Genomic DNA, 23,840 nt, shown 5'->3' with positions numbered 1-23,840 from the left:
TGAACTTGAGCTATATGTAGTTCGACTCGTTTGGTTCACGAGATGACTCGATTATACACACATAACACTTAAAAAATATTTTTAAATTTATATATAATTGATTTTACACAATTAGATAATTGATTATATATATAATACTTTAAAAACTAAGACAAATGAATTTAAAAATTGGTATAAATTCCAATATATTTATGTATCAAAAATTTAAATTCTTTGACTTTTGAGTTATGTGGTTCAAGTGACTTTACTCATTTCCATACCTAAAGTTATGTGCTTTGAACAAACGTAACGAACCTAATGATCCGAACCAAACTATTCGTGAACTTTAAACGAGCCGAACTTGAGCTGGAAAAAAAGTCCGTGTCAAACTCGAACCGAGGTTCGAAACGAGTCAATTCTTAACGAGTCGAGTTGAGCTCAGACAGGTTCGATTCGACTCGACTCGACTCATTTCCAGTCCTACTTCCAAGTCACTTAACCTCATATGCAAAAGCAAAAGAATATGTTAATTTTATACTACTTTACAATAATCAATATACCAATGTAAAGTTATATTGAAAACTAAATATATTGTACCCGTGGAAAAATGTGGTGTATTAATTACTTTGATATGTCAACGATATATAAAGAGAAGAGCGTGTGAAAAAGAGAAATGATGGATGTGTCTATTGTGGATGGTACCATCATGTGCAAGTGTGAAATTTGGTCTTTTATATTTGCTTGCTAAGATTTATCATAACTTACTTCCTTTTCCCTTCAAAAAGGTTGTAACATGAAACAGAAACCAAAATAACATAATGATATCGTTCTTTATTTATATCACCATATCTTTAATAAAAAACTTGGTGTGACAACCAATGGTCGATCTTGGGTTCTAAAGAAAGGTTATCCTCTCACAATAGGTTTATCTTTAGTGACAAAGTAAAACTTTCTTCGCTGTTTTTATGTTAAAATTCTAAAACGACACTTAATAAGGAACGGAGGGAGTATATGAAAAAATAAAATCTACTCTTTTATAAGCTTGCTTGCTAAGATTTATCATAACTATAACTCCCTTATTCCTTAAAAAGTTTATAAACCAAAATATTAGTTAGAGTTTCCTTTATTTTATTTCGAAGAAAGTTCTCATTGTTTTATTTAAAGCTCCATATTTGACCATGTATAAAACCCATTAGGAAGTAATCAAAGTATCCAAAAGTCGATCTTTTACTCTCTGTTTTTTTTTATTATTATTTTAAATTAATCAAGTCTTCCATTTCTTAAGTCCTATTAATTAATTCCCAATATTTAGCTTCTGTGCAAATTAGGTTAATTTATAACACTCTAAAAATGAAAATGCAAAGCTTTATTTCTTAATAGTTCTTTTTTTACTAACTTCTTTTTTATATGTTCCATGAATGACAATCCATCCAACAACAAATTCATCTAGTTCATCCACTATATAATAAAATTATTAACAGATTAGATCCAATCTATCAGACATTTGTTAAAATTAATAATAAATAATTTATATGAAATTTAGACAATTAAATAAATATTTAATAAATATTTTAAATAAAATAATGAATGAATTAGATGGTTTCTATATATATTTAACGGATGTATTTAATCAAATTTTAGAAAATAAACTTTTATTAGATTGTAAATGGAATAAAGAATTATTTTGAAGTTTATTTTGACCAATCCACTATGATCCCTACAATTCATCCAAGGCGAAGTCTTTTTACTTTTTTAAGATAAACCCAACATTACGTTATTATTTGTCAAAGATAGTCCCGTTAAATTTACGCTGCACTCATGTGAACATTGCAACATACAAAACTTAAATTAATTTTGTCCTAAATCGATACATGGATGTAAAATCATTTTTTTTAAATGAGTTTAATGGATATGTTTTTTTAGTGTAAATTAAATTAGTTTAGATTCAATCTCCTTCTTCATGACGTGTATCTGGAAGCACTCTGACGATCAAATCAGAATGCCCGGAATATGAGACATATTTAGGACATGAGATAGCCTTTATAGTGAGTGATTAGGGTTTTGAGAACTCTAACATTTATCTAAACTAGACCATCGACCCGTGCTAAAGCATGGGTCATACAAAAGAACAAATATAGCGCAAATATGAAAGTAAATACTTTACTTGAATTGAAAAAATAGTATAATTCAATTCATAAAATAAATTGCCACAAACGTTTTTAATGTACCATATTAAACAATTTCCATGACATCGACCCTGTTAAGGTAACATAACATATAAATTTAATGGCTTAGTCTTTTGAAGAAAAGAAAATTCAACGTCTGTCGACATAAAAATAGTACCGATATGCAATAACAACAATACTATAAAACAAAGTGCTACACATTACGGAAAACTTCTCTGTAGACCACATTTGATGTCACATCAATATCTTGGCCGTCCTCATCACATGATCGAAAGTACCAATCAACACCAGTTTCGACCTCACATAGAGTGGCAAGTACCGAACCTTGACACACCTGTAAAAAAATTCATCGCCTTTTGCATAAAAATCCTGAACATGTATATTGACTTGAATCCAAAACGATATTTAAAAATTTCAAAAATAGACAGCTACCTGAGTTGACTCAATCATACTTTCGATTGTCATTCTCTTGGTGTTAAGCAACTCATCTGATAGAGATGCAGAGCTGTTTGTTGAAATTTGGCGAACACTTTGGGTCAACTTGAGTGATGCATTTTTCATACTGATAAAAGTATACCATGTCATTAAAAGCGCAGTGAAACTCAAGTAGCTAAGTTGCAGAAAAAATTCATAAGTCACTAAGTTGTAGGAAAAAAAAGTACTAACACATAAGTTTCAAGAGAAAAGATTTATGGTTTATTATAAGGAGCGAAGTGGATGAAAACTATACAGGCGTGGAGTATATGTCCAACGATTGATTGATAATATTATAAAAATATTTTCTTAAAAGCATGTCAATATGTGATTAAATCTTTATAGCATATCAAAGAATAAAACGTTAACGTCTTTATTTAAAAAATTTACAAAAACGTGAAGTATTAAAAGTATACTATTTGATCCATTGACTACAGTTTTATACCACAACTAAATTAAACCAAACAGATTACTGTTAGATTATATATTTTTTTCTCTTAGTTGAATGGAAGTTGACTATAAGCAGGCATTGTTTATACAAACAACGAACTATAAGCAGACATTGACTATAAGCAGGCATTGACTATTACACATATCTCTTTCTATCTATATTCACTATTATGTGCCTTTATTCCAAAGCATACAAAAACGGAAATGCTTACCCTGTCATGTAAGCAGCAACATCAGGTAAATCGCCATTAAGTATCAGCTTAGTCCCAAAAAACGCATTAGCAATTCCCATTGCACCTAGTTTTAGCAAAGTGAACATCAAGTGAAAAATATTTTTCTAGTTCATGGGTGGATATTAGTAGAAAGTAGAAACTAAAAACAATGAGTGCTGAATTACAAAGGCTAAAGTATGAGCTATTAAACATCAGTATTTTAACAGCAGTATTTTAAGAGATTCATAATACACGTAATATCTTTAACAACGCAATATAAACTAAATATTGTTAAAAGTACGATAAATGAACCTCATAGTGACAAATAATGCATACAAAGTTAACACTAAAGCCCACCAAAATACATCCTCAACACAATAAAATAGAAAGTTGATTCATATGCTATGTAGATCTTGTCATGTAACAACAAATGCCTCCAAATGATTCTTAGACCAGTGGTTTTGAAATACGCCTAACAGGTAATAGCTTATGGGTCAAATTCAAAACGCTTGGACACAGAACTGCCAACTAAATTAACCAATTATAGTTAGATAGACACGGATAAATTGATACCATAGAACATATTAGTTTAACATTTACCTGTCTTCATGAAAAATAGTGTATAAGCCAAACAGGAGAAATGACTTCACATCAAGGATATTAAAATAGGGTAGCTAGCATGATTTTTACATCAGTGGTTCAGAAAGACGCATGAACGACCAACAGCTTATGGTACAAATTGGATTCGCCTGGACACACAATTGATAACTAAATTAACCATTCACAGTTAAATACAAACGAAGTAAAGCAACACATATAACGTATGAGTTGAGCTGATTACATGTCTTCATGAAAAATTATTGTATAAGCCAAGCAGGATAAATTGCTTCACATCAAGGAGAACAAACAGAAACCTTGTAATCTTATATCACTCTCCATTCTAGTTTTGTTAGATTTCTTTACAACTATCAAAGGATTTCCACACAAAAAAAAAAAGCAAAAGTTGCATTTCTGTTATATTTTTTTGTTTCCTTTACAATATTTCAAATTTCTAAATGGCAAAAGTAATAATAGCATTGAATTTGATTGAATCAAAATTCGAAAACCAATAAATAACAGAGAAAATTAAATCTCATTCTTGCAATACCATAATACTACTCTATTGATTAGTAAACTAATTGAATACAAATTTAGGCAAAAAAAGTGTTTTACAGTTTCTATAAAGAGATTGCCGGAAAAATTACCATGTCAGTGGTGATATCAAAGAGACTGGATCTACGGCGACGGCGATTGAGATTACTTCGGCTCAGAGAGTACTTCTGAGCATGACTTGCAACCTGCGTAGGCGTTCTTGTTTTCACATATTCCTTGAGATTCCTCTCTAATCACCTTTTCCAACTTTCTGCAATCCAACCAAAAACATCTTGTGCTCTTCCTCCGTCCACGGAATCCCTGATCCATTCAATGAAAATCAATAACAATAATTACTTTTCAATTTCAATCAATTCAAACAAAGGAAGAAACACAAAAATTATCAAGTTAATTTCAAGTCTTAGCCTGAAAAAATTAAAACAGTTGCAAGTTAATTTCTAAACTTAATCAATGTGGAGCATATTTAATCCCACTCAATGTGCAGCAAGTTTAATCCCACAACAGCTGCAGGATTTCTAAAACTAAAACCTGAATAATTTCTACTTTAGTAACACAGTACAGTGTCAAGATTGATGCCTAAAGCTGTAAATTACATAAGCAGAAATATCATAAGCATCCATCTGTTACAATATGAGTCATTCCAGAATAGGCTCCTCAAAGTTTTGACTTCAAATAACCTGCAGAAATTCCTACTTTACTATGAATAAGAGTTCCTCAAAGTTTCAAGCATTTGGGTTTTTCTGATTTTTTTTACTAACCATTAATTGTCTAGAGAAAAGGGACATTATAATTGAAGTTCGACCAAAAGGTTGTAAAATTTGTTTAAAAATTGTTAGAGTTATAAATGAGTGTTTTGTTCCCTGATTTGTCAAACATGAACATAATTAAGTAAAGAACATGTTATGCAAAGGGAAACAAACTTGATGCCTAGTCTATGAGCCTGTCCCTACCGGCAGTTGTAGAATGCCAATTCCATGGTAAGCAAAATCACAGTTCCTGAATGTATTTTTTTTCTTATATTAGTATTATGAATGCAAATAAGATACCAAATTAAAACTAATAACATTTGGTAACTAAATTAAAAGCTGACACCATATATGTGATTTACAATTTACAAAAGAATAATGAAAGGCATTTAGTTTTACAAAAAAAAACGGCATTTAGTGTACTTAAACAGAAAAGTTGCATAAAAATCTCACAAATTCGATGCTAACAGTCTTGCAAATCATCAATTTACTCACATGCTAATAGCGATGCATGCTACCAAGTAATAAAAGAACAGCGATGCACGCTAACAGTGTGTTACGTATGAACTGTTTTAAAATAAAATACTTGCATATTAATGAAGTATAGTTGCTCACAAATGATTAACGATCTAAACAAAAAATTCTAAATTTCATATCAAAATATCCAATGAAAATGCCTCAAAAGTCTAGTGTTCATATCAAGACAGAATAGTGTTCCAATTTCTCAAGACATAAATTTGGATGCTGGAAATAGACTTACAGTGCCATGTCAAATTCCATGTGGAATGTTCTCAACTTCATCAAATCACTTTGAACAAAACCTTGCACACAGCCCCATTAGAGTTATCCTGAATTGGTAGTATAAGATGAGCAACGAAAGCATTTTTAATGAGTACATGCAGTAATAATAACACCAGTAACAGAAAAATAGATGGAGTTAGGATATGAATATGGAAACAAAACAAACCATAATATAAACTAACCTTTCAAGCAGATTAGCGTGTCAGCATCAACTTGATATTTTGCAAACATAACAAAGTTGTCCAAACTTGACATCTAGATCCTTATCTTACGAAACAAAAGCTTATAAAATAATTCAAAACAGAGAGAAAAAGGCTAACATAACTAAGGAAAACGCATGACTCTAAAGGAACTTGATGCAACCATTGTTCATTTAAATAGGAGTAATGCTTCATAGACCCTGAATTTAAGTAATTTCACTTACCACTCTCTCTTCAATCTTCTCTCTTCTCACTCTTAACAGCCACTATGCTGCAACTGGATTACGTGGAGAAGGATTAGAACCCAGGAAAAGAATAAACACATCTATGTTATCGTTGCAGTAATGTAACACCAGAAACTCTATCGTACAACAGCAATTCATAGGCCAAAAACACCCGAGAAACACAACAGAATTCTAAAATAACTGTTACGAATAATGCAGAAATTACCTTATTCATAGGCCAAAAACACCCGAGAAACACAACAGAATTCTAAAATAACTTCTATAAATAATGCAGAAAATTACCTTATCATGTGGTTAAAAGGATCTCATGTCCATTCATTATAGATACACGGATTTGAAGCAACTCTGCCAAGAAACCACCGCCGCGCTAACACTTTGATGTTTGCTACAACCTACTCAGTCGAAATAACAATATTATGAAACTGTTCCCTCCACACTAAATAGACCACCATTTTCAATGCCTTATAATTTTCCCAATGCTATACACTTAATTATAACTATCAAATAAAGTTTTACCAAAAAATGCAAAATTATAAGTGGTTAAAGACCAAATTGAAAAGTTCTACTTGCATATATACATTATGATTGAAGAAAAAAGCTCTCAAGATCTTGGTGAAATATTTAGTATGGTTGGCAATACCTCGGCAACATAGGTTTTTTTTAATAAATATAAAAAAATGCAAAAACAGATAAATTGTTTTGATTTACAGATATTAGCTTCACCTTTTCATAATTTTGGACCCCCCACATAAAATGAAATTTCATGGACATATTACTCTAGCCCAAAAAACCACAAACATCTATAGTGCTAAAAAAAACAAATTCAGAATTGAAACTCCAACATACTTAACACCTTTAAAAGATAATCCAAATTTCTATGTAGAATGGTTGAGTACAAAATGAATGGCCACATAGGAAAATCTAAATCACAAATGCAAATAACGGAGACCAAATAATTTTATAAGCATAAAAATGGCAAATGCATTGTAGAAGGAAAAGAGAAGAAGAAACAATCTACGAAGACGTTCGAAGGACATACCTTGACTTGTTGAAGGATTATCATTGATACCATCAAAAGACCTTGCATCATTTACATAAAAACCCAAAATAGGCTACAAAAAAAACAGAAAATAGAAATCAAATCAATTATATGAGGGGGGACAAATACAGGAATAGAAAAGTTACAATGTCACTAGAAAGAAGAAAAATTGCTTAGATTTAGGAAAACCCCAATATGAAAATCCCAAAATTGACAAACAAACCAAACCCCATAAATTGTTTATACGTAAGATTACCTTGAATTGTATAATAAAATTGAAATTGAAAGTGTATGAAACATCGCAAGCTAAAATGTTGAAAACTAGTGATGGTGGTGATGATACGGCGGAGCTCCGCGGTGGTTCTGGCGGCAGGAGAGGACAGTGGCAATGGAAGAATGGACTGGAAGTGAAGATAGTGAGGGTGGGAGGTGGAGAACGGTGAGGGTCAGAAGTAGAAGGTGGACGATGGCTGAAAGTTTTCAAATTGCTGGGATATGTGAGAAGAATATGGAACGCAAAAGTTGTTTCTTATGTTTATGGCTTTATGAAATAATTTGGTTTCTATTGTGTTGTTTGCGGCTTTTTTTTCCTCTTGTTTTGTCACTATAGCTGTTTCATAATTAAAGTTTAGGTTAGGGTCAAAACAGAAATTTTGTTCTCTAGAGTTTAGGAAAAATTAGGGCTTCAAAATTGGCATGGGTTAACTTTTATATATAGATAGATAGCTATCTTGGGAGGACCCATGTGAATTGATTAGGATAAGTTAGCGTTGGATCCAATATGAATGATCTAGATTAGGTTATCCGACCATGATTCAATGGATTTACGATAAATCCATGTGGTGGTTTACGCGTGCGTTAGTGACTTGAGGTGATCCGGTACATAAAGAAAATGGGTATTGACCTAGTCTGAAACAAGTAAAATTTCATTTTATAACTTTTATTAGTAGTATTTATTTTTTTCCTAACATTAATAGAGTAATTTTGTAAAAGTAATTCAAAATTACTCTTTCTCCTACAAAACTGTTACATCTTTCATTTTGTGTATAACGTATTAGAGTGACTTTATATTTAGAGTAATGATATTTGCACAATCATTTTGTAACAACTTTTGAAGCAGTTTTTTTTATTGATAAAAAATAAGAGAGAGAGAGAGAGAGAGAGTAAAAACACAATAGTTGTTACAAATATCATTTTTCTTGTATTTTGGAGCTACTTAAGTATTTTTATTTAAAAAAGAAAACAGTCTAGATGTAGAAGTTGGAGACATCCACTAGTGTGTATGGGTGGCATGTAATTTTATTTCTTCTTTTGGTGGCGGCATCTTTTGTTGGGATACCTTGTTTTTGTAATGAGCAATGATATTTGAACAACCATTTCATAAGAACTTTTGGGACAACCATGTTGTTCTCTTTTGTTATTGGTCAAAAACAATAGAGAGAGAAAAAGGAAGAGAGAGAATAATAACACAATGTGAGTATGAGAGAGAAAGTTGTCCAAAAGTTGTACAAAAATAGTTGTACAAATATCATTTCTCTTTTGTAATAGATATTGTGTGATGGGCGATGCTATACATCGCGAAGGGATTTGATCCCGAAATCGCGAATACGCTTTTTTGTTGTATTTCTTTCCTATATAACTAACATTAAGCAAAAAAATTCCAAAATATAAGGACCACGTGTTTTATAGAAAATAAAAGAGAGCCATTCACGTGTCTAAAAAGCAGCATTCCAACAACCTCCAAATCACCGTCATAACTCTCCAATTGTAACCGTGAATCTATATCATCAATTAAACTCATCTAGATGTATCTTCATATGCCGATTCAAAAAAAAAGATGTATCTTCATAAGCATTAGCAACTTAGTGCAGCCGATGGCAGGTTTCATGAAATCATAGCTGGTGTTTGGTGAGGTGATGTACTCTTGGTCTCGTAAACGTAGAAGAATGGAAGGTGAGAAGTGAAGGAAGGAAGGAAACTAGTTTAGAGTGAAGCTATATCATTTGAAGAGATAAAGTGAATTTAGAGTGGTTAAATCATTCAAATCGGTGCAGTATAGGTGTCATATACATCATTCTTGATAATTCGTGATACGCCTATTCGCGACATCTAGCATTATCCTTGTGTGATTTCACTCTTAGCACATCTTGTGCGGGATGAATCACTTTTCGTTTGAACAATATATTCCAATTTGATTTGTTAAAAAAAAAAGTTCTCCTTCTTCTCTCTTTAATTATAAGCGGCATTTGAAAATACTTTGTCCTAAAATATAAGTCGCCTTGCAAATAATTATGTGGATTTTTTTTTCTTACACTTGTTAATACGACTGTTTCATCTTAAAAATTGAAGTAAAGTTAGATATATTAATCTATAAATGATTTTTGTTTTAAAAGATCTACATATAAAATAAACACCTTAAATTTATTACACTTTGTTCGAATCTTATTTATAAAAGTTCTTAAGTTTCTTAGAAAACTTTTTGGAGGCAAAAAATTTGTTGCAAATTTTTTTCCTATTTTTTTGCTTTGGGTGGATGGTTTAAATAAATAAGAGCCTCGGCTGTTTTATATGATACAAACGTACCGTTTAAGTTGAAGTGAAAAAATATCAGACAATTGTCAGACCAACGATGTTTTATGGATTAGAGCATTGGGCGATTAAGAACCAACACGAGAATAAAGTAAGTGTGTCGAGATGAGAATGTTGCGTTGAATGTGTGGTAAGATTAGATGAGATAAGATTAGAAATGAAAACATTGTCAAGATAGTTGAGGTAGTACCTATAGTATAAAATATTGTGGAAAGAAGTTTAGATGGTTTGGACATGTAGAGAAAAACACGTAGATTCTTTAGTAAAAAGAGTAAATCAAATTTAGGATAGTCATATTACAAGAGGTATAGAAAGACTTAGAAAAACTATAAGAGAAACTATTAGGAAATATTTATAGATTAACGAGTTAGATCTAAATATGGTTTATGATAGAACAATATGACGTATTTCGGTCCATGTAGTCTACCCCACTATGTAGGATAATGTTTGGTTGTTGTCGTCGTCCTCTTTAGAAATCATTAACTCATGTTTAAAAAAACTATTATTTCATTTCAAAATTGATTACCACATTTATTAATCAATGAGATTATCAACTTCTCGAGCATCACACTGGTCCAAGTACTAGTATAGGTAAAAAAATCAAACATTATCAATACAAATGGACGGAAAAAGTACTCTTTTCATCTTAAATTAAAGGGTTAATTAAGTAAATGGTCCCTGTAAATATTCAGAATTTTGTTTTTACTCCCTATAAAATAAAATCACACTTTTTAGTCCTTATAAACTTTTCCATCATCATTTTTAGTCCCTATAAAATTTTTCCTTTGGCATTTTTAATCCCTATAAAAAATTTCCATCAACATTTTTTGTCCTTAAAATGCTTAAGGAAAATGTCACAAGGACTAAAAAGTGTGATTTTATTTTATAGGGACTAAAAACAAAACTGTGAATATTTATAGGGATTAAAAACTTAATTAACCCTAAATTAAATGTAATTTTTACTATTGTTTTTGTCTCAAATGATTTACTTTTATAATATCAATGCATCATTTATTATTCTTTTCAACTCTAATTTATTGAATTTCAGTCATTTAACTACTCTATCAACTACTCACTCCGTTATCAATTATAAGCAAATTTTATTTATTAGATTCATTCAATTAATTATGTACACACTCTCTCTCTCTCTCTCTCTCTCTCTCTCTCTCTCTCTCTCTCCCCCTCCCTCCCTCCTTGTGTTCAAAAGTTGTCACAAAATAGTTGATCTACCACCATAGGAGGTAAGTGAAGCCGGTGGAGGAGGGCAGTTGTTGGTGGTGGATGAAGGTGATGACGGAGATGAAACTTGATTGCAGGGGTTGTCACAAGCAGCACACATTGTGAACTGGATATGTTCTTTTTAGTCGGTTTTGAGGTGGCGGTGATATGATGAAGCTGTTGTTGCAAAATGTAGACACCATATTGTTTTCATAATTGAGAGTGCGGTAAAGGAAAGGAGTAATGATATTTTGACATCCATTTAATGACAACTTTGTTGACAACCTTGGTTTTCTCACTTCTTATTGGTCAAAAACAATGGAGAGAGAAAAAGGAAGAGAGAGGATAACAACATCATGTGAGTATGAGAGAGAAAGTTGTTCAAAAGTTGTCAAAAAGTGGTTGTCAAAATATCATTTCTTAAAGGAAAGTGACTAGAAAATAACATAAAAGTATGATGTAAGATGACATTGAGGGTAGTTCAGTCATTTCCCACTTGCCTAATACCTCAGGGAGTTTTTTTTATCAATCCACCCTATGTTTTGATGATTCAGCAGCCGACTTACCCCAATCATCTATGACAACTCAACAAATTAGTGATGTGACACAAATTAAATGGATTTAGGAACCAAAATTCAAATGATTAATATTTAAAGGGCAAAATTTAAAGTATCTATTAACTATCTAAGAAAACAAATGCCTATCAAAAACTCACAACTGTCCTTGCTTAAAAAAATTTAACTTCACTAAAATGTCCCTTTATTGGAGGTTAACTTGGTAATAATTTTTGAAATGGGAGAACCCTGAACTTTTTACCACACTCTCACCTTTTTACCCTTTTCATTACACTGTTATTTCAATTAATTGAAGGATACATATGTAACAAGTAGTTCTATTTTTCTTACCATGACATTTCTACCCCTTTTTCATTATGCAAATACAAAGAGAGACTAAGGTTAAATTTGTTAATAGCAACAAATTGCATGGTTTCCCGGTTCCAACTGACAACAGCAACCTATTGTCCAACGGTCTACTCCAACACAGGCTATTACCCGCTCAAACAGCTTCTATCAGTCTACTACTACTTCATTTTCTGTCACAACTTCTTCATATTCTCTTTCTCATAACTTCTTCATACTTTTCTCTCTCAAAAATTCCAACAAAGACATCACTTCTTCACTGCTCAAAGGTATCACTTTTCATACTCTTTCCCTTGCTGCCCATTTTTTTTCTTCCAAATCTCATATTTTGAAAAAGAGAATCGCATAAACTAATGGTTTGTAATATAGATCTACGTTTTTTTTTACTCTTCTTCAGATTTTCTTTCGATTTATGCCATAATTGTTGTTGTACATCTACTATAATCATCTGCTGTTGGTGGTTTTTTCTTATGGTTTGCGTAAATGTTTGGGAGTTGGGTTTGTGCTGCTGTTTTTGTAATGTTTTCTGTGTTTTGTATAACAGACCTATGCTTATTTTAAGCTCTATTTTTAATTTTCCAATTTCATCAGACCTAGAATGATTTTTATATTGTTTGATTTTTCTCAAGTGTTTCTACACATTGCAATTATATGATTCTGTTTCTATTTTTTCCAAAATCTTAGATGTTTTGTATCACTTTGTGCTCTTGATTTCTGTTCTTATAGAGTAGATATCCAATACCAAAAAATATCATATTTTATTTTATTTTATTTTGAGTTCTGATGTGTTTAAAATACAGTAAAAGGTTGTGTTTTTATTTTATTTTAAGTTGTCATGTGTTTAAAATCATGAAAAAATATGTGGTTTTTTGTTGGTTTTTAGTTGACATTTGTTTATATATTTTTGGACAAGTTTTGATGTGTTTAGATTCACTTAAAGTATGTATTTTTTTTAAAGAATTGCTGCATTTTTATTTTACAAAAACCGTGTTCCTTAACTCGATGTAGAATGGAAGATGATGAAGAGGTTGCTCGTGGTTTTGATAAGATCAAAGACCTTGATGACAGTAAAGATGTGTGGGTCCTTGCTGTGAGGATTGTTGATCTCTGGCCGGTAATTGGCAAATACAAAAGTGAACATGTTGAAATGATCGTTAAGGATGCTGAGGTATCGTTTTATTTTCTATCCTATTTCATTCTTACATACAGTTAAGTTCAATAACACCTTACTGACTAACTACATATATCAAACCATACAGGGTGATGTAATTCATATTACACTCCCTAAAGACTATCTTGCAAAGTTTAAACCTCAACTTATGTTGGATCAAACTTATGAAATGGAGAACTTTAAGGTTAGCACCAATGACTTGGTTGTCAAGGCTTGTGATCATAGATTCAGGCTCACAGCCACAGGTGCTACTGTGATTGCAAAACAAGATTTTCCTGACATTGCTATGGCAAGCTTTAACTTCAAGGACTTTGCTGAAGTCCTTGCTGGTAAATACAGGCCAGATTTGTTGGTTGGTGAGTATTTGTGTTTAATGAATGATCATTAAGTTTAATTTGTCAAACCATCTTACATTTTTTTCATTCTTAAATGTACATCAGATGTAATTGGAGCCTTTCAAGAAGTGACAAATACTAACAGGGGAAATGGGAGATTAAGATCGATTACTTTTACCCTCAAAGATGCTAGGTAATTAAATTTAATTACTCATCTATTTCACATTGATGGCTTATTTTAATTTGTCATGCAATAAAAAAATATATTGTTCTTGACTGTTGCTGAACCTGTGCTTTTGTAGTGCCAATATTCTTCATTGTTGCTTGTGGGATGATCATGCCAAGCTGTGTGCCGATGCCTTCTCCAAATTTGATGGAACTCAACCTCAACCATATGTTATACTTATCAAACATGCAAGGGTTAAGCCGGAACAAGGTACCTACTTTTTTTTTCAATTTGTTCATTCATTGGCTTCTAAGAGATTAGACCTATTGGTAACCTAAACAGACCATTATTTTCAGCTCCATACCCACTCTGCTTCACAAATACTTGGGATGGAACTCAAGTTATGTTCAATCCACCTTTACTAGAAGTTGCACTGTTCAAAGAGAAGTATGTTTCATTTAATTATTCATATCCCAAACATGCTCAATCTTTTGTGAATATTTAGTTTTGCATGCTTTAATGTTTGTTTTGACTTAGGTTTAAAGATCTTCCATCAGATGCTCTTTCCTTATCTCAAACATATTCCCAATTCAGTCAGGGCTCCCAATTTTCCCAAAACACTGATATTATGTCTAATGCCAAATTTCTTAGTCTTGCTGAGATTTCTAATATCAGTCAGGTTCTTTTTCACCACCATTATCTTCATCAAACTGGTTTAACAATCTACAATTCATTCTCACCATTTTTTACTTTTGAGTACAGGAGTTATCATGTGTCACCGTTGCCGAGGTCAAAAAGTTAAATGCTACCAGATATGGTTGGACTTATGATGGATGCAACCACTGCACTAGAAGTGTCAACCCCGAAGGTGATAAGTGGGTGTGTTATCATAAACATAAAAATGATCAGCCATTGCCAAGGTATATTGTACTGTAATATCACATCCAATTAATGAACTATGACTACGGTTTTACATAATGAACTGCGAATTCACATTTTTATTATCACCACTAATAATGACTATAAGCCTTTGTTGTTAATATTAGATACAGGATTGAAGTCACTGCTGTCCATAAGGAAGAATCAATCAGATTAATCTTCTGGGATGATTTGTCTACTTCCATACTCAAGATTTCTGCTGCAGATCTCAGGAAAAAGATGGTTAGGGTGAGTGCTCTGTTATGTTGCTTTACTGTTTGTTATCATAAATGCATATTGCTTTTTTTCCTTCATGTTTAATCTTTAAATCATATAAACTAGGCTGGCCTTACCAATCCACGCACATACCCAAAAACTCTTGATAAATTGCTACACAAGAAGAAGGTTTACAAAATAAAAGCACTGCCTGGAGGAAATCCATGTACTGTTCTCCAAATTAGTGAGAGTGAACCACTACTAGCAAATCTGGAGAAACAATTTGGTTTGGTGGAGGTAAAATCTATAGACAATTCTGTATATTTCATCCACTTTCAAACTATATACAATTATTTACAAATGCTCATTTCCATACAGGCATCTTCAGGTAAGCAACCTCTTGGACTTGAGATGGCTGATATTGGAACTTCAAGTAAGCAAAGTGTTGGACTTGATTGTCTTGAGTTGTCATCCAAGGATACTTCTATGGTTGCTGTTGTAAGTCCCTACATCATATACATTTTTCTATACCTCATATATCATATCCAACAATATCTTAAGAAATAATAATATACCATGGTAATCTTTTTGTAGGAGTCTCTTTGTGGAGAAAATGATCTGAGTGTAACTTCCTCTACTCCTCCAAACAAACGACTCTCCGTGACTGACGCTGATGCTGAAGTCGTACCTGCTACACAAGATGTCGAGGCTACCCAGCGTTCAACTACCAAAGTTACCAGGGCTCCAAGGACTATCAAAACTCCAAAGCTTGAGCGCTAGATGTTGATGTTGTGAAGAACATGACAGGAGAATTTTGGTCACCTAACTATCATGCCTCTTTTTGGTTTATGAACTAAGTTTAACTTTAAACTTTTGTTGGTTTAATGTCCTGAACAACTGTTCATGGAACTTGCTTAAGTTTTAGTATAATATATAATATCTACTAAGACAATGATGGTACTTATTTCAGAGCTTGAATGTTGGTTGAATACCACTGAACTCATTCCTAACAATTACCTATTATCAATCTTATATGATAAATGTTTGTGTGAATGTGAGTATATGTTACAATCTGAGCAGTTTTTTCAATAAATCCAGTTTTACTAATGTGTTGAACCGATTCTGTAAAATTGTTCAATCACAATCATTCATCACTAACAAAATTAGCTTTATACATTTCGAACCATATCAAAGCTATGGTACCATAACATTTTTATATGGAGTTTTAGTTCTGCCTTTGAGATTTTCAGTCTACCATCAATATCAGCTTCATTCATTTGTTAATAGCACCACACACAATGTTGCATGATTTATTAAAACAATGGCAAAACCATATATAAATACCTTCTACGTACAATATTTGCCAAACTTTTATGATCCCTTATTATCAGACCTGCTATATACAATAAGGTTTAAATACTGGTTTTTAATGTACCATGAATTTTTATAATATTTACCGAATAATGATGATTAACTTAACAACCATGATTTTTTTTTTTGAATTGAATATTTTTATTAAATTATTAACAATTAAACTTTTGTATAAATTACAGCTCTGATGTGACAGTAGCAGACTGCAATAGGAGTAAGCTTCACTGTAGCCCCATTATCCTAGGATTTCTTAAGTACATGCTAGAAAGGTAATACACATACTTTATGTTATAATTTATTATAATATTGAAAGCCTTAGTAATCTACTCTTTTAACTTATTCACTTCCAAAATTCTCATTCAAATTTCATTTTTCAGTTGGAGGGAACCATCTTTTCGTTTGAAATTTTAATTTCAAATTTTTACCTTCTTTTCCATTTCGAAAAACCAGTATTTGTTTACAAATTCATAAAACACTTTCTTATTTTAGCTTAAGTAATACCACTACCAAAGCACATAATCTTTCTCAACTTCTGAAATACCTTTGAGAACTCAATGGAGGATGAAGATGATAGAACAAGGAAGAATAAATCATCTTTAAGAAGATTGAGAAGACAAAATTATCTAAAACAAAGGCTCCAGAAGAGAGCCAAACTTGATGTCAATGTTACAACCCAGCGTACACCTTTTGCTAATATCACTAATAATCAAGTTCAATCAAATTTACAGCAATCAAAACAAGGCAAAAAAACTCATGGGACTACTCAAATCACTACTTCAACCAGTAACTACACTCCTAAACATCCATTTAACATAAACATTCCAAACATGAACCTTCATTCTTTTCGTCCTTTAGGTTCTGCAAGCAATACTAACATTCAGACACCAATGGATAACCAACCTATTATTTCACTTAATCACAACACTCCTGTACTTATGCCAATGTCAAGGTTCAACATAATACCTTCTGTCATAAATACTAACAGAAAAACACCACTACCCACACCAAACATTATTCATCCTCATAGTCTTCCAAATTTCACACAGCCAACGTCATCAGCTGATTTCCAAATGCCCAACAGGACTCGAACTAACTTCAATCAACAAGGAGTAAACTTGATGAACAGGTTTTCTGCAGTTGACACGGACAAAGCTTCATCTTCAGGAGTCAATAATCAAATACCGAATCCAATTGGAAGTTCTGATGATGATACAAGTTCTGTTGATACTGAAGAACAAGCAGCTTTCATGTCACATCATGAATCTGAATCTAACAGTAGTGAAGATGAAGATGAGGTTATGTCAATCAATAACAATACACAACTTCCAAATTTAGAAACAGGTAATGTTATCAATATCCTTTGTTACAACAAGCTCATTGCTGTCTTTTATATGCAATATTACTTTAAAAACTATTTATTATTATCTCAGGTTATTCTGATATTGGTGATCCTTCTTTTGAATGTCGTAAATGTGGTGCATGCATGTGGTACCAAGAGCGTAGGAGGAAGTCAAGAGAAAGTTCTAATCCTGAGTTTGGAATGTGTTGTGGCAATGGCAAAATTCAAATACCTTTCTTGCCAACACCTCCTCCGTTATTACATGATCTTATGTTCAACAATTCTTCAACTGAAAGCAAACAATTTAATCAGAACATAAGATTATATAATACCATATTTGCATTTAGCTCACCTGGATTTAAGGTTGATAAGGGAATTATACCAGGGAGAGGTCCACCAACTATCAGAATTCAAGGCCAATCATGTCACCGAATGGGAAGTATGATTCCTGCTGCTGGAAAGACTCCAAAATTTGCACAGCTATATATATTTGATACAGATAATGAATTGCAAAATAGACTTGATGGGATAAGGTAAAAATTTTCTTATATATTCTCTTGTGTTTTTAGGTTTCAATGTATTTTATTCATTCAATGTATAACTTAAACCACCCTTATGTATCAGGAATCCTAATCTTAATATGCAAACTGTGTCAAAGTTGCAACAGATGCTTGATCACACCAACTGCCATGCTAAATCATTTAGAAAAGCTCGTGATAGATTAATGCAAGGCAATGCTGAGAACTTGAAGCTAAAGCTCATATCAGATAGAACAACTGATGGAAGGATTTATAATCAACCTACTGTCTCCGAAGTAGCAGCTTTGATAGTAGGTGATGTGGACTCTGCAGCAAGAAGAGATATAATTATGGAGAGGCAGAGTGGTCGTTTAGAAAGAATTGATGAATTCCATCCAGCATATCTTGCATATCAATATCCGCTGTTGTTTCCTTATGGTGAAGATGGATATAGAGACGATGTTCTTCACCGAGGCATCGTTGCAGGTAAACAATCAAAGATGGATCGACTAACAATAAGAGAATGGTTAACATTTAGACTTCAATCGAGGAAAACAGAAGCTATGACAATATTATGTGCAAGGAGGTTATTTCAGCAGTTTTTGGTAGATTGTTTTACAATGATGGAGGCTGATAGATTGAAATGGTTGAGGAAAAACCAGTCCAAGTTAAGAGTTGGGAAATACAAAAGTTTGAGTAACAACCAAGGTAATGTAGATGGCCAGACTACAAAGCAGGGTAAGAGAGTTGTACTGCCGTCAAGTTATGTTGGTGGTCGTAGGTATATGGATCAACTTTATTTTGATGGTATGGCCATTTCAAGTTCTGTTGGGTTTCCTGATTTATTTATCACTTTCACCTGCAATCCAAGCTGGCCTGAAATACAACGCTTTGTTGGTGCAAAGGGTTTGAAACCACACGACCGACCAGATATCATAGCAAGAGTTTTCAAAATTAAGTTTGATGAACTTCTCGATGATTTGACAAAAAAACATATCCTTGGCAAAGTAATTGCGTGTAAGTTTCATTTCTATATATCTCAATAACTTTAAAAGTTTATTCTATAAACCTTCTTCAACTGATTATTCTTTTTGCTATAGATATGTACACCATTGAGTTTCAAAAGAGAGGACTACCGCATGCTCATATTCTTATATTCTTGCACCCTTCCAGTAAGTATCCTACACCAGATCACATTAATCAAATAATTTCTGCTGAGATACCACACCCTGAGAATGATAGAGAACTGTACAAATTAGTTGGCACTCATATGATGCATGGACCATGTGGTTTAGCAAAACCATCATCACCTTGCATGAAAAAAAAAGATAAATGTTCCAAATTTTTTCCAAAAAAGTTTCAAGCAACCACAGTTGTTGATCATGAAGGTTATCCTGTGTACAGAAGAAGGGATAATGGTAGGCAAATTATTAAAAATGGAATCAGCTTGGATAACAGATATGTTGTGCCACATAATCCATATTTATTGATGAAATATCAAGCTCATATAAATATGGAGTGGTGTAATCAATCAAGTTCAATCAAATACTTATTCAAATATATTAACAAAGGATATGATAGAATCACTGCTGCAGTAGTTTCCGATGGCTCAAGTCAATCCAATGCAAATGACAATGCTGATGAAATTAAACAATATCTTGACTGTCGCTATGTTTCACCTAGCGAAGCTTGCTGGAGGATATTTGCCTTTCCAATCCATGGAAGAAAGCCTGCTGTTGAAAGATTGTTCTATCATTTGTCTGGAGAGCAGTCAGTTTATTTCAATGATTATGAGCAAGTGGATGATGTTCTACTAAAGCCTTCTGTTACTGAATCAATGTTTACATCATGGCTTCAATGCAACGCTAAATATCCTAAAGCAAGGTCTCTTACTTACTCAAAATTTGTGTCCAAGTTTGTTTATGTTAAATCTACAAGAACCTGGAAACCAAGGAAAAAAGGATACACCATTGGAAGGTTAATGTGGGTGCCGCCGAGTACAGGTGAAGTATTCTATTTGAGGATGATGTTAACAGTTGTCAAGGGACCAACTTCCTATGAAGATATTAAAACTGTCAATAGCATTTACTACAATACTTTTAGGGAAGCATGTTATGCAATGGGCTTCTTGGGGGACGATAAAGAATATATAGAAGCCATAAAGGAAATGAGTGTTTGGGCAACCGGTGTTTTCATACGAATACTATTTGTAACTCTACTACTTTCCGCGACTATGGACAGGCCAGTTCATGTTTGGAATAACACGTGGAAGTGGTTAAGTGATGGTGTTCTATTCGAACAAAGACGAGTGGCTAATAACAGAGGTATAATTCTACTTGCATCTTTTTCTTTTATTGAATAACTTTATTCTCATTTTATTATATTCTAATCCTACCAGATTTGGAACTCACCGATGATCAAATTAAGAACTTAACTCTGACATTAATTGAAAGGCACATGGAGAAGAATAGAAGATCTTTAAAGGAATTTAAAGGATTTCCATACCCAACAGATTATGTCATGGAAGAGCTTGGTAACAGATTGATTTATGATGAGCTTAACTATGATGAAGATGCATTGAAGTTGGAATTCAAAAGACTATTCAGTACTCTAACAGGTAAAGTGCATATACATTGGTGTTCTCAGCATTATTTCTAACTATCAATTCATAGCTTTAACATATATTTTATACAAATTCAGATGAACAAAGAGGCATTTATCACAAAATAATGGCTGCTGTTAATGGACAAAATGGTGGTGTGTTTTTCTTACACGGTTACGGAGGAACAGGAAAAACATTTATGTGGACAACTTTAGCTGCTGCATTGAGGAGTCAGAGTAAAATTGTTCTAACTGTTGCAACAAGTGGTATTGCTTCTCTTTTGTTACCTGGAGGTCGAACTGCTCACTCCAAATTCAAAATACCAGTGCCTTCATTTGAAAACTCAACATGTAACATTGATGGTAATAGCGATCTTGCAAAACTGTTAAAAGTTACAAACTTGATCATATGGGATGAGGCACCTATGGCTCATAAGTTCTGTTTTGAAGCTTTAGATAGAACTCTAAGAGACATTATGTCTGACACTGCGGACGGTGACAAAATATTTGGTGGCAAGGTCATTGTGTTTGGAGGAGACTTTAGGCAAATTTTACCAGTTGTACCAAGAGCTAACAGGTCAGACATTGTACATTCATCAATAAATTCTTCATACATTTGGGATGAATGTCAAGTTCTAACACTGACTAAAAATATGCGCCTACGATCTAATGCTGGATCATCTGATGCCGATGAGTTAAAGACTTTCTCCGAATGGATACTGAAGGTTGGTGAGGGAAAGATATCTGAGCCAAATGATGGCTTTGCAGATTTTGAAATACCTGATGACCTGTTAATTAAGGAGTTTGATGATCCAATTGATGCTATTATGAAAAGTACTTATCCAAACTTTTTGAATATGTACAACAATCCTGATTATCTACAGCAAAGAGCTATACTTGCATCAACCATAGACGTGGTTGATACAATCAATGACTATGTTCTTTCAATTATTCCAGGTATACACAATCCTCATTATTCATTGACTCTATGATATACATTCACAATTACTACATATTCACTAAACTAATTTTGTTTTATTCATGAAGGAGAAGAAAAAGAATACTTCAGCTCTGATTCCATAGACAGGTCAGAAATTAACGAGCAATGCCAGTCTTTTCAGTTATTCACTCCAGAATTCTTAAGTACATTAAGAACTTCAGGACTTCCAAACCATAAAATCAAACTGAAAGTTGGAACTCCTATAATGCTATTAAGAAATTTAGATCAAGTAGAGGGATTATGCAACGGTACTCGACTGATTGTTACTAGGATGGCCAATCATGTTATTGAAGCTAAGATCATTTCAGGTAAAAATGTTGGCAACCTAACATATATACCAAGAATGTCCATGTCACCTTCTCAATCTCCCTGGCCTTTTAAACTTATCAGAAGACAGTTTCCTATTATTGTATCCTACGCAATGACTATAAATAAGTCACAAGGCCAAACTCTTGACAGTGTTGGTCTATATTTGCCAAGATCAGTCTTCAGTCATGGTCAATTGTACGTTGCATTCTCCAGGGTCAGGACTAAAGCCGGTCTAAAAATCTTGATTCATGATCTAGAAAAAAAACCACTTTCCAACACCACAAATGTGGTTTACAAGGAAGTTTTTGATAACCTTTACTGAGTAAGTTTATTTGCCTCTTTTCATTAACTTTATTGTCAATATTAACATCACTATATATGACTGATATGCCTGTTTTCATTTGCCTGTACTAAATAATATTAACATCATTATCTTATACACAAATTAATCTACCTGGGTACATACTTCAATTTTTCCTGCCTCCTGATAAACATGATCATAACTTGCAATATTTATTGTTCATGCTAATTATTTTCTACACTTTTTTATATAATACTCAATATAAGTTTTGGCCTATGAATTGTTCATATAATACTTTATATTTAATAATGATTCCTGTTACTTATGATACAATTTATGATTCTCATTCCTTTATCTATAAATTTACAAGTTACAGAAGCTATTGCTTTTTCCCCTTGGTTTTTACAAAGAACATCCAACTATTTGAATTTAATTTAAAATCATTTTTCGTTAAAAAAAAAATAACATAAGTAGGTGCAGAAATTTGCTACAGATTTATATGAATTCATTTATGTGGAGACCACCAGCTACATGACCATTCGGAATGCTTGATTTGTTAACTGTTATATATTCTTTACTTTGATATTTTGCTATATCTAATCTAGAGTGTGATGATTATTTCATGGAAGCAATGTGCAGGATTCGTCCCTGATTTCAATTTGTTTTTGTTAATTCTGTTCATGTTATTTTCTAATGCTGTTCTGTTCGTAGATTCTTTTTCAAATGTTCAAATATTCAGTTAACAATGCTGGATTTATCAAACAATTTTGGTTGTACTGACACTTTTGTAGCTATTAGCAATGTTCGAAAAATGATTCCTGTTACTTATGATACAATTTATGCTCATCTATGTTATACAACAAACCCATATCATGTGATCAAATATAACTCAATCAAACTTGGATTAAATACTGAATGAATTGACAAATCATATCAACTCATAAATGAGACTCCATTGAATAACTTGACCAAAACATCTATTCATTGATAAGTCAGTGTTAATCAACCACCTATTGATTCAATACTTTATTGCCTACTTTTTTTTACATAGGGTACACTGTTTGCAGTAAAGAATGCCAACTGATGGGAACACACACCAAGTTTAGCTACACCTGCAGAATTCTGAAGCTGTACATGACTTGGATTTTGTTGCTTTTATAAAGCATTTTGAACTTGGCAATCAATTTGTATTTCTCATTATATTTGTATTGCGGCAACTTATGGTAACTTTATAGCTCTCTCAGGAATTGTCTTAGTTAGCTGTAGCTTTTACATTTCAATAAAGAATACTTTTCAAGTTACACTCTATGAAATGGCTAACCAAGTTAAATGCATGTCACAATAAGACAAACTCATTACTATGTTCACCTGACATAAAGATAAG

The 23,840-nt window shown here is 32.6% G+C and overlaps 3 protein-coding genes across 4 annotated transcripts; 2 read left to right on the top strand and 1 right to left on the bottom strand.

Moving 5' to 3' along the window:
• Window positions 1–2,179: 2,179 nt before the first annotated feature.
• Window positions 2,180–8,084, bottom strand: LOC146949694 (uncharacterized). 2 transcript variants are annotated; one of them, XM_085745636.1, is made up of 10 exons: window positions 7,485–8,084; window positions 6,728–6,837; window positions 6,183–6,477; window positions 5,960–6,047; window positions 5,404–5,449; window positions 4,546–4,753; window positions 3,902–4,050; window positions 3,302–3,386; window positions 2,598–2,727; window positions 2,180–2,499 (listed from the first exon to the last, which is right to left on the bottom strand). In XM_085745636.1, the coding sequence occupies exons 7-10, from the start codon at window positions 3,909–3,911 to the stop codon at window positions 2,359–2,361; spliced, it is 366 nt and encodes a 121-aa protein (XP_085601762.1). In that variant the 5' UTR covers window positions 3,912–4,050; window positions 4,546–4,753; window positions 5,404–5,449; window positions 5,960–6,047; window positions 6,183–6,477; window positions 6,728–6,837; window positions 7,485–8,084; the 3' UTR covers window positions 2,180–2,358. The 2 variants fall into 2 exon arrangements, with proteins under 2 accessions (XP_085601762.1, XP_085601763.1); XM_085745637.1 differs by lacking the exons at window positions 3,902–4,050; window positions 5,404–5,449 and having other exon boundaries at window positions 7,485–8,083.
• Window positions 8,085–12,229: 4,145 nt separating this feature from the next.
• On the top strand, window positions 12,230–16,070 carry LOC146949693 (uncharacterized). Its single transcript, XM_085745633.1, has 12 exons — window positions 12,230–12,480; window positions 13,220–13,379; window positions 13,471–13,738; window positions 13,823–13,910; window positions 14,020–14,153; window positions 14,240–14,330; window positions 14,421–14,562; window positions 14,646–14,803; window positions 14,930–15,050; window positions 15,144–15,314; window positions 15,396–15,515; window positions 15,612–16,070. The coding sequence occupies exons 2-12, from the start codon at window positions 13,221–13,223 to the stop codon at window positions 15,795–15,797; spliced, it is 1,638 nt and encodes a 545-aa protein (XP_085601759.1). The 5' UTR covers window positions 12,230–12,480; window position 13,220; the 3' UTR covers window positions 15,798–16,070.
• Window positions 16,071–16,825: 755 nt separating this feature from the next.
• Window positions 16,826–23,762, top strand: LOC146949692 (uncharacterized). Its single transcript, XM_085745635.1, has 8 exons — window positions 16,826–17,729; window positions 17,819–18,260; window positions 18,352–19,262; window positions 19,346–20,569; window positions 20,644–20,862; window positions 20,946–21,803; window positions 21,894–22,477; window positions 23,508–23,762. Exons 1-7 carry the CDS (start codon window positions 16,943–16,945, stop codon window positions 22,475–22,477), a joined length of 5,025 nt encoding a protein of 1,674 aa, XP_085601761.1. The 5' UTR covers window positions 16,826–16,942; the 3' UTR covers window positions 23,508–23,762.
• Window positions 23,763–23,840: the final 78 nt, after the last annotated feature.

Source organism: Medicago sativa, chromosome 2 (assembly GCF_051527215.1).
Source record: "Medicago sativa cultivar Bolivia chromosome 2, Bolivia_mono, whole genome shotgun sequence".
In the NCBI taxonomy this organism is placed as follows: domain Eukaryota; kingdom Viridiplantae; phylum Streptophyta; class Magnoliopsida; order Fabales; family Fabaceae; genus Medicago; species Medicago sativa.
This window is presented reverse-complemented; position numbering and strand designations above follow the sequence as displayed.